Here is a 14,457-nt window from a genome sequence, read left to right as displayed (position 1 = left end):
AGTTAGTTAGTTGTAATTCTTGGCTGAATATCTCTAGCAGGATGTAAATAGGAACACAGTTTGGATTACATAAAAGTACAGTCAAATTTTATCTCCTGTATAGACTGTACAACTATCGGTACCGAATACTGACATTTTGGTACCGTGACAACACTAACCCATACAATGTATTTATATACTCCAACGACTTAAGACACATATATAGGCTACTGTTACACAAATATAAATAATTGCCTGCAATTTATTTGGGTATTTCACAATCCTATGTTGAAATGATGTGTATCTGCATATCTTTAATATTGAAAAGCAAAGCTTTACATGCAAGATCAAGGGAAGAGAAGTTTCTGAATAGTTATGTATATTGTTCAATGTTCAATTCATAGACGTACAAACACCTCAACTAATAAATGACAAGAAAACAATCACCGCTATCACTGGAAACACGCAGCCGACTCTACAAATCATGTCTTCACAAATCTACTCAATTTGAATGCAATTTTAGGCCAAAATACTATTTACACTCACTGACTTTAACTTTGCATGTTTAAAAGTGCAAGATAAAACTGAGTAAGTGAATAAGTGCATTCTGATTTTTCACTTGCTAATAGATGGAAAGGCTTACGGTATCATTTTTCTCCGTGCAGGTTGGAACACGATCTGTTTCACCATTTATGCTGTTGTCCTGCAAGGTGTTTGATTTTCTTGCACTTGTGCCATGAGATACGTGGATGTGTACGTGCGGAGGGCCATTTATGGAGTGCATGTCTGCAGCATCTGAAACGCGACAAGAAATCTCAGCGTTCGCACAGGGTACCTCCAAAGAAATACTCCTGTGAAGGACGTGATGTGACCCTTTTCTTGAGGACTTATCCGATGTCGGAAAAGTGTCGTGTCTTCTTTCCGTCGACGATGGCCTTCCGCTTGGCAGCATGTAGGCTGAGGTGCTCCGGAAAAGCCTGGCTTTCTGGGGTTCCGGGACGTTGTCGGTTTGTGGGCCCTCGAGAGGTTTGGAACAGTCGATGCTAACCTTTGTTTTGGCCGAACTTCCTTTCCCTGAGGGAAGTGGTCGCTGGCTTGCGAAGTGCAATACAACGCTGGAGTATCTTTCCGTTCGCTCTGGTCCTGGCGGTTGCTCCGGAGGCACGCTGAAATGCACGATAGGTTTGGCGTCCCTGTGTTCTGCTGACGTACTGGTTTTGGAGAGCCGCAGACCATTAACTGCAGTGGCGACGGATCCCTTGGATGTTTCATCGTGCGACGCATCAACGCTGGACAGCTGCATCTGATGAGAGGTCTGAAAGGAACTTCGCGCAGATGGAGGCAGCGGAGGAATCATGGGAGACGCTACTGGACTGACGGGGGACGCGGGCGGCGTGGTGCATGGGCTCCGTGGGAAAATCACCAAGGAAGAGCAACGCCGCAATGGTGCCCTCGCCTTCCGCCGAGAGATCGGCTTGCGATCTGGGACGTCCGCTTCAAATATGCTGTTGCTGCTGCAGTAGCCGGCATCGCTTGTGGTGCTGCTGCTGCAGGAACCTCCATCCCCGTTTCCGCTCTCGCAGCTGGCGAGCTCTCCATCTCCTCCGCAAGGCTGCAAGGAGATCTGCAGCATGCTTTTCCTGCTCCCGTTCACCTTGGGGATAAATACGGTGGAGTGTCGCTGTAAATTACCGTACTCTGGTGACAAGGGTGGCAAAGCCAGAGCCAGCTGTCCTGGAGTCACCTTCATGTGGAGGGAACTCTGCACCAGGCCCTCGCTAGAGCTACGGCCGGTATTTGTAAACCCGCTTTCCTCGGAGAGACCGGTGCAAGTCTCTGACAGTGGGTCGGTGTTGCTTCTCCGAGAAGCAAAATGCAGTCGCAGTTGTCGCGCCATGAAGTCAAGCTTCCCGGGGATCCGGTGGGACGCGGGACATGGCAAAGCCAAAACAAGCAAGTAAAAAATGAGCAGCAAAAAGCAACTGCTCCTGGTCCCGTTCTGCAATTGCAACCATTAGCGGTTGCACATTGCAAAAATAGCAGCAGTGACAAGTGGCATTCCTCCTCTGAAGCTAACAACCATGACAGGTCAAATCCACCATGAAGAACAGCTCAAGTTCTCTGAAGGATAACGGCGAACTACGAGAGCTTTACTGAAGCAACTGCTTCAGAAACCCTGCAAAGGGCTCTACTGTGCCAGACCTCTGGAGTGCCTCAGCTGTGCCTTCTGTAGTTTCGCAAGCACCGATTCAGGCACGGGTGCCCTCCCTCCCCCAGCTGCCGGTCGCCCCAGTGCAAAAAACAACAATCTGTGTGCATGCCAGGATGGAGGTGGAACAGCTCACCCCGTTCTAGTCAACCTCGACTCTTCAGCAGTGGCAGCCCAGTGTCTAAAGTTTCTAGTGAAGTTGCACCCCTGCTAATATTTTTACCCCACCAGGATAGAGTTACAGGAAATAAAGAGGAATGGGGTTTGGCATAATTTTAAGCTTTCTCAACAGCATCCACATACAGTACGTTGGAGATACGTGGGGAACAGGGTGTTATGAGCTGCTGAAACCGCCAAGCTCGTAAACTGAGCATTTGGCTTATTTCTGCACTTCCAACCATGCACGGCTTGAACACATGATAGCTTCATCTACAAATTTGAAAGTAGCAGAAAGAATCGAGCCTGTTTGTGCCAAAAAAGTGCCTCCAAATCAAATACTGAGCTTGCTGTGCCAGCTCTCATATGGACATGTGCCACATCACGTGTCATCTGACACCCACTGTTGCAGCCATTTAAGACCATGCTTCTGTCAGAGAGAAATGCCATCTCATCAATCAGGGTCAGTTGCACGAGGAGTAATTGCAGTTACCACAGTGCACAGGACCAGTACGGGAAATCATCCTGCTCACAGCATGAATGTAAATTAAATATAAATGAGCCAGGTCAGGGATTTTTTGCATTTTGTGCACTTGGAAATGAACAAAGTTTTAGGATTTTGGAATTTTAAAACAAAGAAAAGGGGTAATTGCATGCATTTCAAATTCCAATGCAATATATATGAGACTGAATAAGCAATTTTTGCATTTTTCTGCACTTGGAAATAAAGTTTTAGGATTTCGGAATTTTACAAAAAAGAATAGGGGTAATTGCATGCATTTTAAATTTCAATTTAATATAAGTGAGACTGAATCAGCAAGTTTTGCATTTTTTGCACTTGGAAATGAACAAAGTTTTAGGATTTCTAAATCTTACAGTAAAGAATAGGGGTAATTGCATGCATTTTAAATTGAAATGCAACGTAAGTGAGACTGAATAAAGGATTTTTGCATTTTGTGCACTTGGAAATGAACAAAGTTTTAGGATTTTGGAATTTTAAAACAAAGAATAGGGGTAATTACATGAATAAGGGATTTTTGCATTTTGTGCACTTGGAAATGAACAAAGTTTTAGGATTTTGGAATTTTAAAACAAAGAATAGGGGTAATTACATGAATAAGGGATTTTTGCATTTTGTGCACTTGGAAATAAAGTTCTAGGATTTTGGAATTCTATAATAAAGAATGGGGTAATTTCATGCATTTTAAATTGCAGTGCAATATAAGTGAGACTGAATCAGGGATTTTTTGCATGTTGTGCACTTGGAAATAAAGTTTTAGGATTTCGGAATTCTACAATAAAGAATAGGGGTAATTTCATGCATTTTAAATTGAAACGCAACAAATGAGACTGAATAAAGGATTTTTGCATTTTGTGCACTTGGAAATGAACAAAGTTTTAGGATTTTGGGATTTTAAAACAAAGAAAAGGGGTAACTGCATGCATTTTAAATTGCAAGGCAATATAGGTTAGACTGAATAAGGGATTTTTGCATTTTGTGCACTTGGAAATAAAGTTCTAGGATTTTGGAATTCTATCATAAAGAACTGGGGTAATTGCATGCATTTTAAATTGCAGTGCAATATAAGCGAGACTGAATAAGGGATTTTTGCATTTTGTGCACTTGGAAATAAAATTCTAAAACAAAGAATGGGGTAACTGCATGTCAAATAAAAATGAAACAGCAGTCAGACTGATCACAGAAACTTGGAAATAAAGTTCTAGGATTTTGGAATTCTATCATAAAGAACTGGGGTAATTGCATGCATTTTAAATTGCAGTGCAATATAAGTGAGACTGAATCAGGGATTTTTTGCATTTTGTGCACTTGGAAATAAAGTTTTAGGATTTTAAAATTCTAAAACAAAGAATGGGGTAACTGCATGTCAAATGAAAATGAAACAGCAGTCAGACTGATCACAGAAGAAACATTATCTACTGTCACAAGCCTAGAAATGTTTTGCACAAAAAGAGACCTAAAATGATTTGTCATCCTTTTCTGTAAGCTACCACATTCCTCAGGAGAGAGAAATAGCATGCATGCTTGGCGCATGCCAGCAAACACATTCTAGCAATGACATACCAGTTTTTCTTACATCCAGTAACCGGGTTAAGCTATCTGTCAAATGCAGGAAGGCAACTGTGGTTTATTATCTTATCAAGAGTTACTGTTTTTACATGAACACTGGGTCTTTTATGCAAGCGTTTGTTTAACCTTCCTCGTTATTCAGGGAGGACGCGTCCTCAGCGTGTGAGGGTGAGAACCCCCCTAACACAGTCATGCCTCATTCACTTTTATGTGTTTTAAAGCAGTTACTTTTCACGTTTAACAGCACCCAAATGTAAATTTCAGTTCCCAGACCTGAGTTTTATGGTGGCTACTTGCAAAAAGGCATCCTTGTTCATTCATTACACACTGACGTTCAGGTAGCTGATGTTTTTACAAACCTGAACCCAACACTAACAAGCCAAATATATTTGATACTGCTGAACTGTATAAGGTTTCATTACCATCTAACACATCTTCCATATTTCACATTATAAAGCCAAACAAGCAGTCCTGTCTAAAACTAATGCTACTGGTTAAGCCAATATATCTACATCAGGCAACGCAAAAAAATAAATAAAAGCAAATTACAATGCCGTTTGGTGCCACTAATGGTGTGGAAATTATACATAACACCACTTTTGCAACTTCAGTAGCAGACCGGACAAAGAATATATGAATGATAATGTCACAACCTAAAAATCTGTTAATTTAAGCTTCAATTCTCTCATCTACACTAACATTCAAAAGTTTGGGCTCTGATTTTTAAAAAATATAAATGAATAATTTTATTCAGCAGAGGATGCATTCAATTGATCAAAAGTGATAGTAAAGACATTTACAATGTTACGAAAGATTTCTATTTCAAATAAATGCTGTTCTAATGAACTTTCGATTCATCAAATAATACTAAAAACACAAAAATATGATATGAAAATATGAAGTTGTGGGTGTTCGTGCAATTAAATAAGTGGAGACGACATGTGAGCTGGATGCTGAAGCCGTGAACTGGCTAACTTTATTTTCCGAACAACCCACTAGACCAAAACTTTGATCTCTTAAAGGGGAAAACACACTGCCGCTAACCAACATTCTTAAAGGGGAAAACCTTACAAGCACCATATGTGAATTCTCTCACATCTCTAAACATAAGTCGCCACACAAGCCCCCCCAGAATTCATATACATCTACACATTCAGTTTGTCAGGAGCACGAATGCTGCGTCCTGCTCTTGTACGGGTCACCTGCAGTGAGCTACCAGCAGTAGAAGCTGGAACAACAAACTTGCCAGACGGGTTGACAGAAGCAGGTCGTCCACGTCGGGGTGCCACGGCCACCTCAGTTGGCCGATCCAGGTCTCTGTGAGCTGGTTTAAGGCGATCAATTGAGACACACTCCGACCTCCCTCCTACATCAATAAGGCATGTCTTGTCCTAGGATTCCAGAACATGGAACGGTCCATCATATGGAGGTTTCAATGGCCCTCCTCCAAAACGAGCGTGATAAAAACAAAAACCGGAATCGGTTCGCCGTGGTGGTGCTTGTGCAGCCCGATTAGCCGCTCCTACCAGCGGATTCATGGAGGCGATGAAAGATGATGGTATAGCACAACTTTGTGCAGCGGTATGTAAACTGTCCGCCATTTTAGCCAGCTCTCGCAAGTCTGTAATCGTCGTGCCGGCCAAAGCCGTGCGGACTTGTTCTGTCATTTGTCGAAGAAACAGCTCCTTGAATATAAAGCAGGGCTTATGTTCACCTAACAATGTCAACATGTGATCCATAAGCTCAGAGGGCTTTGCATCACCCAGTCCTGGTAATGAAAGAAGCTGCCTCGCACGCTCTGATTCAGTCAACCCAAAAGTTCCCAACAGGTAAGTTTTAAGGGCGCCGTACTTGTCTCTCTCCGGGGGTTCGTTTAACAGGCTTACAGCTCGCGATGCCGTGGAGCTGCTGAGTGAAGCTACGACGTAGTAATACTTCGTGTCATCCGCAGTGATGTCGCGCAGAGCGAACTGCGCCTCCGCCTGTGCAAACCACACCGCGGCTTGCTGCTCCCAAAACTACGGCAACTTGAGTGCAACCGCATTGGCCGTCATTTCGTCTTCCACAACCACGACAAAAAAACTCTGGAAACGTCCAAGAGCATCGGGGTCACCACATGTGGGTGTTCGTGCAATTAAATAAGTGGAGACGACATGTGAGCTGGATGCTGAAGCCGTGAACTGGCTAACTTTATTTTCCGAACAACCCACTAGACCAAAACTTTGATCTCTTAAAGGGGAAAACACACTGCCGCTAACCAACACTCTTAAAGGGGAAAACCTTACAAGCACCATATGTGAATTCTCTCACATCTCTAAACATAAGTCGCCACAAAGTAGACCAACTGTTTCAAAGATGAACTGTTTCAACATTGACAATAAGAAGTGTTTCTTGAGCAGCATATTAGAATGATTTCTGAAGATCATGTGACACAAGACTGGAGTAATGATGCAGCTTTGATCACAGCAATAAATTACATTTTACAATCTATTACAGTAGGAAACAGTGATTTGAAATGGTAATAATATGTTTCACAATATTTCTGTTTTTACTGCATTCCCCCCCAAAAAAAATTATTGCAGTCGAGGTGAGCATAAGCATTAAAAAAATCTTACCGGTCCCAAACTTTGTTACAAACATCTTTAACTTTTTGACATCACAGTAAAAAAAAATGCATTCATGTACATACCAAACGATTTTCATCAAACACCTCCAGCAGCAGACGATGTCTCCTAGGATGCACCTGTTGGAGAAAACAAAAGACAAATAAATTAAGTGAATATTCACAAGAAGGTTAATTCTTAATATACAGTGAATTTATTGTCAAATATTTAAATAAATGATGTCTCGTTACAAGACAGATGGTCGTTCTCAGACTCAGACAGTGTATCGTTTAGCATTTCATGAAGTCCCCGTGCTGGTATTTGGGCCAGTGGTCAGTATCACAAATAGGCCAGAACCTTTTATGCCACTGTCTGGATCTGGTTATGATTCATATTAAATATCAGGTACATTAGACTTTTTTTTTTGCATGGAAAAATAGGATATTTTACACACATATACACAGCATGGTCCAAAAGTATGAAACCACATTGCAAATCAAGGATTCTGTGCACCTGGAAATAGCAAAGGTTTAAGATTTTGATATTTTATAAAACAAAATACAGGTATGAAGTATTACGACTTTTGAAATTTAGAAACAAAGAATAGGTACGTAAAATGACTAAGAAATACTTCAGATTCTGCCTATTTCTAGGCCACCATTAAAAAAAAAAAAGCATGACATTGATTAGTGACTCATTGAAACTCAAAATGCTCTTTTGGAACATCTCAAATCATGCTTAATATGAGCAAAACTCATTTTCAGTCTTCAGCATGCTTGATATAAAGCATTGATGAGTCTTCATAACATCTTGAAGTGGTTTCTCTTAACACAGTCCTGTTTCCAGGGAACCTTACATGCATCTCTCTGTCCTTTCTGAGAAAATGAGCGATGTCTACAGAAGAGATACGCACACCGCGTCAGCAAATGCGTCACAGCTCATCACAAGACAGCAGGGAGAGCGGACAGAATGTAAGAGGCGCCCCTCATCTCAAATGCACCCCATAACTCAACCCCTGACCTCTGACCCCAGAGCATGTGACTGCACCTCTCTCTTTACATGCTGCCCAAACAGACTCTTATTTGTGACCCTGGACCACAAAACCAGTCATAAGGGTCAATTTTTTGAAATTGAGATTTATACACCATCTCAAAGCTGAATAAATAAGCTTTGCATTGATGTATGGTTTGTTAGGATAGGACAATATTTGGTCGAAATCTGGAATCTAGAGGGTGCAAAAAAATCAAAATATTGAGAAAATCGCCTTTAAAGTTGTCCAAATGAAGTTCTTAGCAATGCATATTACTAATCAAAAATTAAGTTTTGATATATTTACAGTAGGAAATTTACAACATATCTTCATGGAACATGATCTTTACTTAAAGGGATCATATGATGCTTTTTTACAGATCATTATTTTGTGTATTTCGTGTAACAGAATATGTTGACATGCAAGAAAAATCAATAATTTTGACCCATACAATGTATTGTTGGCTATTGCTACAAATATACCCCAGCGACTTAAGACTGCTTTTGTGCTGCAGGGTCACATTTAATTAAACAGAGATTATTTAACTAGGAACATTTAGGGGAAAACATCACAAATCAATGTTCACTACATGTCCTGAAGTAAAAAAAAAAAGATAAAAAATTATAATTTTTCCCCCGTTAGAAAAAAAGTAAGTCATGCACAGTTTTCTAGCAGTTCCTTTGAATTTATAAAATTAACTGCTTCTGAATTCTCTGGATCACGACAACAAATCAACACTGAACTGACTCGAGCTAAATAACAATTAACTATTGTCTTCTATAAAGCTGCTTACAGCTGAATTTGTTTCATAATTGATTAACTTTATGCTGAACTGAATCAAAACTAAACTGAAATGAGCTGAACAGACACTACTGTCTTTTTAGAGCTGCTTTAGATCAGAATTTGTTTAATATATGATGAATTTTGATCACTGATTCTGTTATTTTCTTGTTTATTACTGTGAAGCTGCTTAAAAAAAAACAGAATTATATAAGAACTATATAATAAAGGTGATTTGATTTGAACAAATGTGATGTAAAATTGTAAAAAATTGTCATGCTGCTTTCCACTCTGATGTGATTCCCTAGCTGTTGCGTCCACCATAAACACATTTCTTGGAAAAACTCCCTTAGTAACATCACTATTTTATATGTAAACTACATAAATGCAATGCAAATAAGAAGCCCTACACATATGCAGAAGGCAATGCATTTCCCCGAACTTCGAGGAATTCAACCACATTTATCTCTCTATAACCCTATCAGACCTCAGTTCAGGCTAAATGTGGGTCATGACTGAATTCAGCTGACTTTGTTCACAATTGAGCGATAGACTTCTGGGAGAGTTTAAGTGAAGTTTCGAGCTGTGTGCAGCTTTAGAAGAGTTATCTGAATAAACCATTTTATGGGGCTCAAAATAAAACCATCGCACTGAGTTTCATCTCTGGTCATTTGACATCTAGCAGGACAGGCTCCTGTGACAGGCTCACTTTTCCCCTATAAAGAAATGTGGTGGTAAGAGATGTGACGGCTCTGCGGAGCTAGACTGTAATGCTCAGGTTAGTATAAACACTGTCGAGAGAGCCGAGATAAACACTCAGCAGGAACGTCACAGGATATAAACTCTTATATATACAGCTCTCCTGCTCAGTGATGTACTTCACTAAAAAAAATTGATTTTTACATTATCTAAAGAGGATTTAAGTGGTTTGCAACTAAGGGCGTTGCTATGCAGATGCGGTTTCTAAGGTATTCTTAATCTTTGTAAGCATTGCACATACTTGACTGAAGCATTATCACTCGTTTTGTCTTTTTTTTTGGCTGTTCACATTATAGAGCATTTATATAAAATGCAAAAATGGTTTTATAAAACCCTTGAACTTTTAAACAGGCTTCCAATGCTGCAATATGAGCAGCCCGTATTGCATAACATTTTCTATTATTACCAAACACAATGACTGCATCTGTTTAATATTAGTTCACAAGAACACATTACTGGAATCACTAACAATATCTAAATGTGATGATGATGAACAGAGAGTTCAGTAAGTAGGAAACAACTAAAAACAGCACTTGTGTATATGAGATCTTATGGTACAGAACAAAATGTTTTACAGGTGAATCTCATTAAGAAATGTCTGGATGGTGTACATTACACCCTAAAACTGAAAGAGAAAAATTATAATTTTCACTATAAAAACAAAGCTTATGCTAAGGCTCATTAAAATCGCTGAATTATTTTATGATATTTAAGCTAATTTTCAGATTTTTTTCTTGGTAGACAATTTTTTTTGTAATTAAAATCAGCATAAATTAAAAGTACCATAAAATATTCAATACTGTATTAATGCTTGTATTCCTCATTTGTAAGTCGCTTTGTATAAAAGCATCTGCTAAATGAATAAATGTATTTAAATACTTATTGCATTACAGTATTGAAAGGGATTTTTGACCTAAAATATTTACTTAAAGTCTCCCTGAAATTTTATTTAATATTTCAATCATTTAACAATAGACCGCATGTTCACGGTTCACTGTTAACAAACTTTTTCATCTTTTTTTTTTTGTAATTTATTTATTATTATTTTTTAAAAATGTATTTATTTTAATGTTACATTTGTGCGATTTAATTAATTATTAGCATTTCATTAACTTACAAACCCCAGTTAGGGAAATTCTATCCTGGGCTACTGATATAATTTTTTTCTCTTTTCATTTTGGGGTGACATTTTTTGACAGTACAGCCAGGTAACAAAAACATGATCTCTGTAAATACCCATTCACTTACTCTGAAGAAGAATTCCTCATTCCACTTCGGATCCAATGTCTAAAAGAAAGACAGAAGCATAGAGAAATGTTGTTAAACATCTCCTGACAAAATGATGAATGGTGTAGTAGAGAGTTTGTACACACACACCTTTTTAATGGTTTTAGTCTGCAGACTGGTGATTTCTCCATTGACGGGGTCATAGAGAGAGATTCTTGTGTATGGATCACTGCGGATGAAAGGAAAGCAAACATATTACACAAGCATTCATGGAAAAAAGATTCCCCATCTTTGAGTCATATAGGAAGTATACAGGAATAAATATTTTAGTAATGCAGTCAGGTTTTCCATTGTTAATTGGCAGGACGTGATCAACAACGAATGTTATATGATTACTAGTCGTGCGATTATGGATCTCTTTACAAACCGTTACAAGTATTCATCCCTATCCTGCAAATCCATTCAGATTAATTAACTTGAAGTCACATCACCAACTTAACCTACATGCATCAGGAGGAAGCAACACACAATCTTTCATTTGAGGTTTTTGCTGAATATCTGGCCTTTTTTCGAGGAAGTATTGAAGTGAAGGAGAGATGACATCGCTCAGTCTGCACAGATATCGATTGCATACCTAGAGCTGTGCTATTTAGGTCAAAGTGAGCACGGCCGATCTGTCCGTGCCCTCAAGGACGGCCGGGACATCTGCTAACACTGCCATCTACTGTACCGCCCTGACCAATGTGAATCGGGCAGCAACCGGGACATTTTCATCGGCCTACAGTTCACTGCAAGCTATGCATAATACGAATCTTAGCATGTATAACTGCAACGCAATTACAAAGCAAAGCAAACCTAGATCTACTAAATGACTGATAAGCTAAATCATTAAAAATCTAAAAAAAAAAGCAACTGCAACCTATTTTACTTCTGTAATGTGAAACAGGATACTCAACGAGAAAAAATGTAGGGCAGGACATGATTTTCCCCATCCAGAACTGCGTATTAAGAAAGTAAACAGAGTTTAAATTTGCTGACTTCATTAGTGGTATTCGTCCCTTGTTGTCATTTTTCAAAGAAGATTCAGCTAAAACGGATGAGTAATAAACATCACGATGAAGCTCAAGAATCCACAGGAAGGCTGAAATTCAATTATTAGGCTGTAAAAAAAACTATTATAATTTTTACAACATGTTTAGGAACAGATAGAAGCCTGCAAGAGTGTCAGATTGTCTAAACGGAAGCTCCATTATGCGGGATACAAACGATTTCATGTTTTCATAACAAACTGATGGCACGTGAACGTGATGCTGGCGGAGCGGGCACTAGAGGTCTACACGGGTCCAAAAATTCGTACCCGAACCCGAAGAGACCCGTAAATGTGCTACACTGAACCGACCCGGACCCGTCTATTATTTTGAAAGTTGGACCCGGGCCCGTGCAGAACCGAGAAATGTCAAAAATGTACTACCTGGAACCGACGCGGACCGTCAATTATTTGAAAGATGGACCCGAACCCGGCCGGGAAGACACAGACCCGACTGGACCCGATCGGCACATATTCCACAGCAAATTGCTATTAACAAGTCGATAAACAAGTTGCGAAAATTTAACTTTTTGTCTTACCTAATATAAAAAGCCTTCTCCCTGGTACCTGACTGTGATGCACACAATCCTCCTTGCCAAGAAAGTTCCATCCGTGTTATTCCTCTCTTGCCAATTGAAATGCGTAATCCACTCATTATTCCAGTTTCAAAAGTCCACTTGCTGTCACGGGGACGGATGACAAATGCGACTTTGCAGTTTTGCATTTTTTGTATCTCGAGTCAACTTGCATAATAATTTAGACTGTTTGCCCATTTGGATTATAAGAACGATTGCTCGTCCAGTGCCATGCTGACGTTAGCTTTACTTATTTGTTATCATCTCTATGCTCTCTGAGCCGAGTCTGAGCAAAAATTTTAGATATAACAACAAGACGGTTCATTCATAATATTATTTAAAAAAATAATCAATAATAACTCACATCTCATGAAGGTATCCATCATCACCGTGTGTGTGCATTAACTCCGCCCACTCTGCTTCTGATGACGTCGCTTGTGTTATGTTTTGTTTTTTCCACCTTATTTCAAATTACCGACTCACACTTTTCTCATCCTGATTTTACAAGTTGAAAGTTACAAAACAACACACGCACAGCGCTGACTGACTCTGATAACGGCCGGGTGTTCTCCGAGTCCGATCGACTCGGGTATTACACACAATGTTAAACAGACCCGGGACCCGAAGTAATAGATTGGGACCCGACCCGGACCCGGCTGACCATTTAAAATATAGCCCCTAACCCGTACGGATCCCGGGTCGGGTCCTCGGGTCCTCGGGTCTCGGGTCCTCCGTGTAGACCTCTAGCGGGCACACAAAGCAAACCTATGCAAACCACTCAAACACTTAATGTCCTGTACACTAACTGACTTTATACTGATCCACCCAAAATGTGACACTCAGTGAGTGTTGCATGAAATCATGAGAAAAACCCTGTGTACTATACAAGAAGTGAGCTGAGCTTTTAAAGAAAACACATCCTCTCATTCAAGCAAAGAATGATTATAATTAGTCGTCAATCGATTTTTCAACAACGGCTGATATTTAAAAAGCAATATAATGCTGATTTACATATAACGTAATGGCAAATGATACACAAGATTGCTAATAATAAACAAGAACATTTTACCCAATATTTATGTTTTGAAAAGCCAGTTTGTATATTAGGAACCAGGCAGCATTATCGTCAAATGCCGACAGTCTCAAATGCTCAAGTGTTTGCCATTTAATCCACCTGGACATTATTTTGGTCATCATTTATAAGATAGTGCCATTTTCATGGTACAATATCTGATATACCGACCTGGCACCCAAAATGTCTTTCTTGGCCAACCCAATTCCAGCAATGACTTTCACCCTTAAGATTCTGGATTCATCCTGAAGGAAAGCAAAAACATTCAATAAGCAACACAAACATCAAGAATTAAACTCCCTGGAGATGTGAGAATGGTTAAAACCTGATTAAAATGGCTTGATGGCTGCAGATGGATTTCCTTCTGAAACAGGAAACTTTGACCCATAAGTGGGAGGGACATTCTTATTCCAGAGAGCATGCGATTGGCCAAAATGTGTATTAATTCAGGATGATGTAATCAATATTTCTGGAAGAAATTTTAAATTGGCCTACTATTTCTTTCAAGAAAATAGACCAAAATATTGATTACATCATCTCGCATGAATACACATTTCGACCAATCAATCTGCTTGGAAGTTTATTTAGTTTGCTTTTAACAGTAAGTGACCATATAGATGGTAACATACAAAACTCTCACTAGACATGTTTATTGATTATATCTCAAAAAGAGTGTCGAACATGATAGCAACACCCAAGAAAGAGCTACAAACAAGAAATATAATTAAATTAGGTTACACTTTACTTGAAGGGGTGTGCATAAGACTGACATGACACCTTCATAATCATTACCAGATTATGATCTTCATAATCATTCACACGTCATGAATATGAAGGTTTTTTATGCATGTTTATGACAACTGTCATTAAGTGTCATTCGCTCAGTTATGT

General features: G+C 39.4%; 1 protein-coding gene across 4 annotated transcripts in view; it reads right to left on the bottom strand.

Moving 5' to 3' along the window:
* The window catches only part of LOC107659054 (E3 ubiquitin-protein ligase NEDD4-like), a 46,104-nt gene that overhangs the window by 29,813 nt on the left and 1,834 nt on the right, over nt 1-14,457 (bottom strand). For 2 of the 4 annotated variants that reach the window (XM_016447867.1, XM_016447873.1), the window contains exon 1: nt 623-2,183. In XM_016447867.1, the coding sequence (XP_016303353.1) occupies nt 623-1,876 (1,254 nt within the window). In that variant the 5' untranslated portion in view covers nt 1,877-2,183. Of the gene's footprint in view, nt 1-622; nt 2,186-7,122; nt 7,177-10,853; nt 10,893-10,982; nt 11,062-13,737; nt 13,812-14,457 lie in introns of those variants that run through there. The other 2 variants (XM_016447887.1, XM_016447880.1) reach the window with 2 other exon arrangements.

The sequence above is a fragment of the Sinocyclocheilus anshuiensis genome, unplaced genomic scaffold (assembly GCF_001515605.1).
Source record: "Sinocyclocheilus anshuiensis isolate Anshui unplaced genomic scaffold, SAMN03320099.WGS_v1.1 scaffold1010, whole genome shotgun sequence".
Taxonomy (NCBI): Eukaryota; Metazoa; Chordata; class Actinopteri; order Cypriniformes; family Cyprinidae; genus Sinocyclocheilus; species Sinocyclocheilus anshuiensis.
This window is presented reverse-complemented; position numbering and strand designations above follow the sequence as displayed.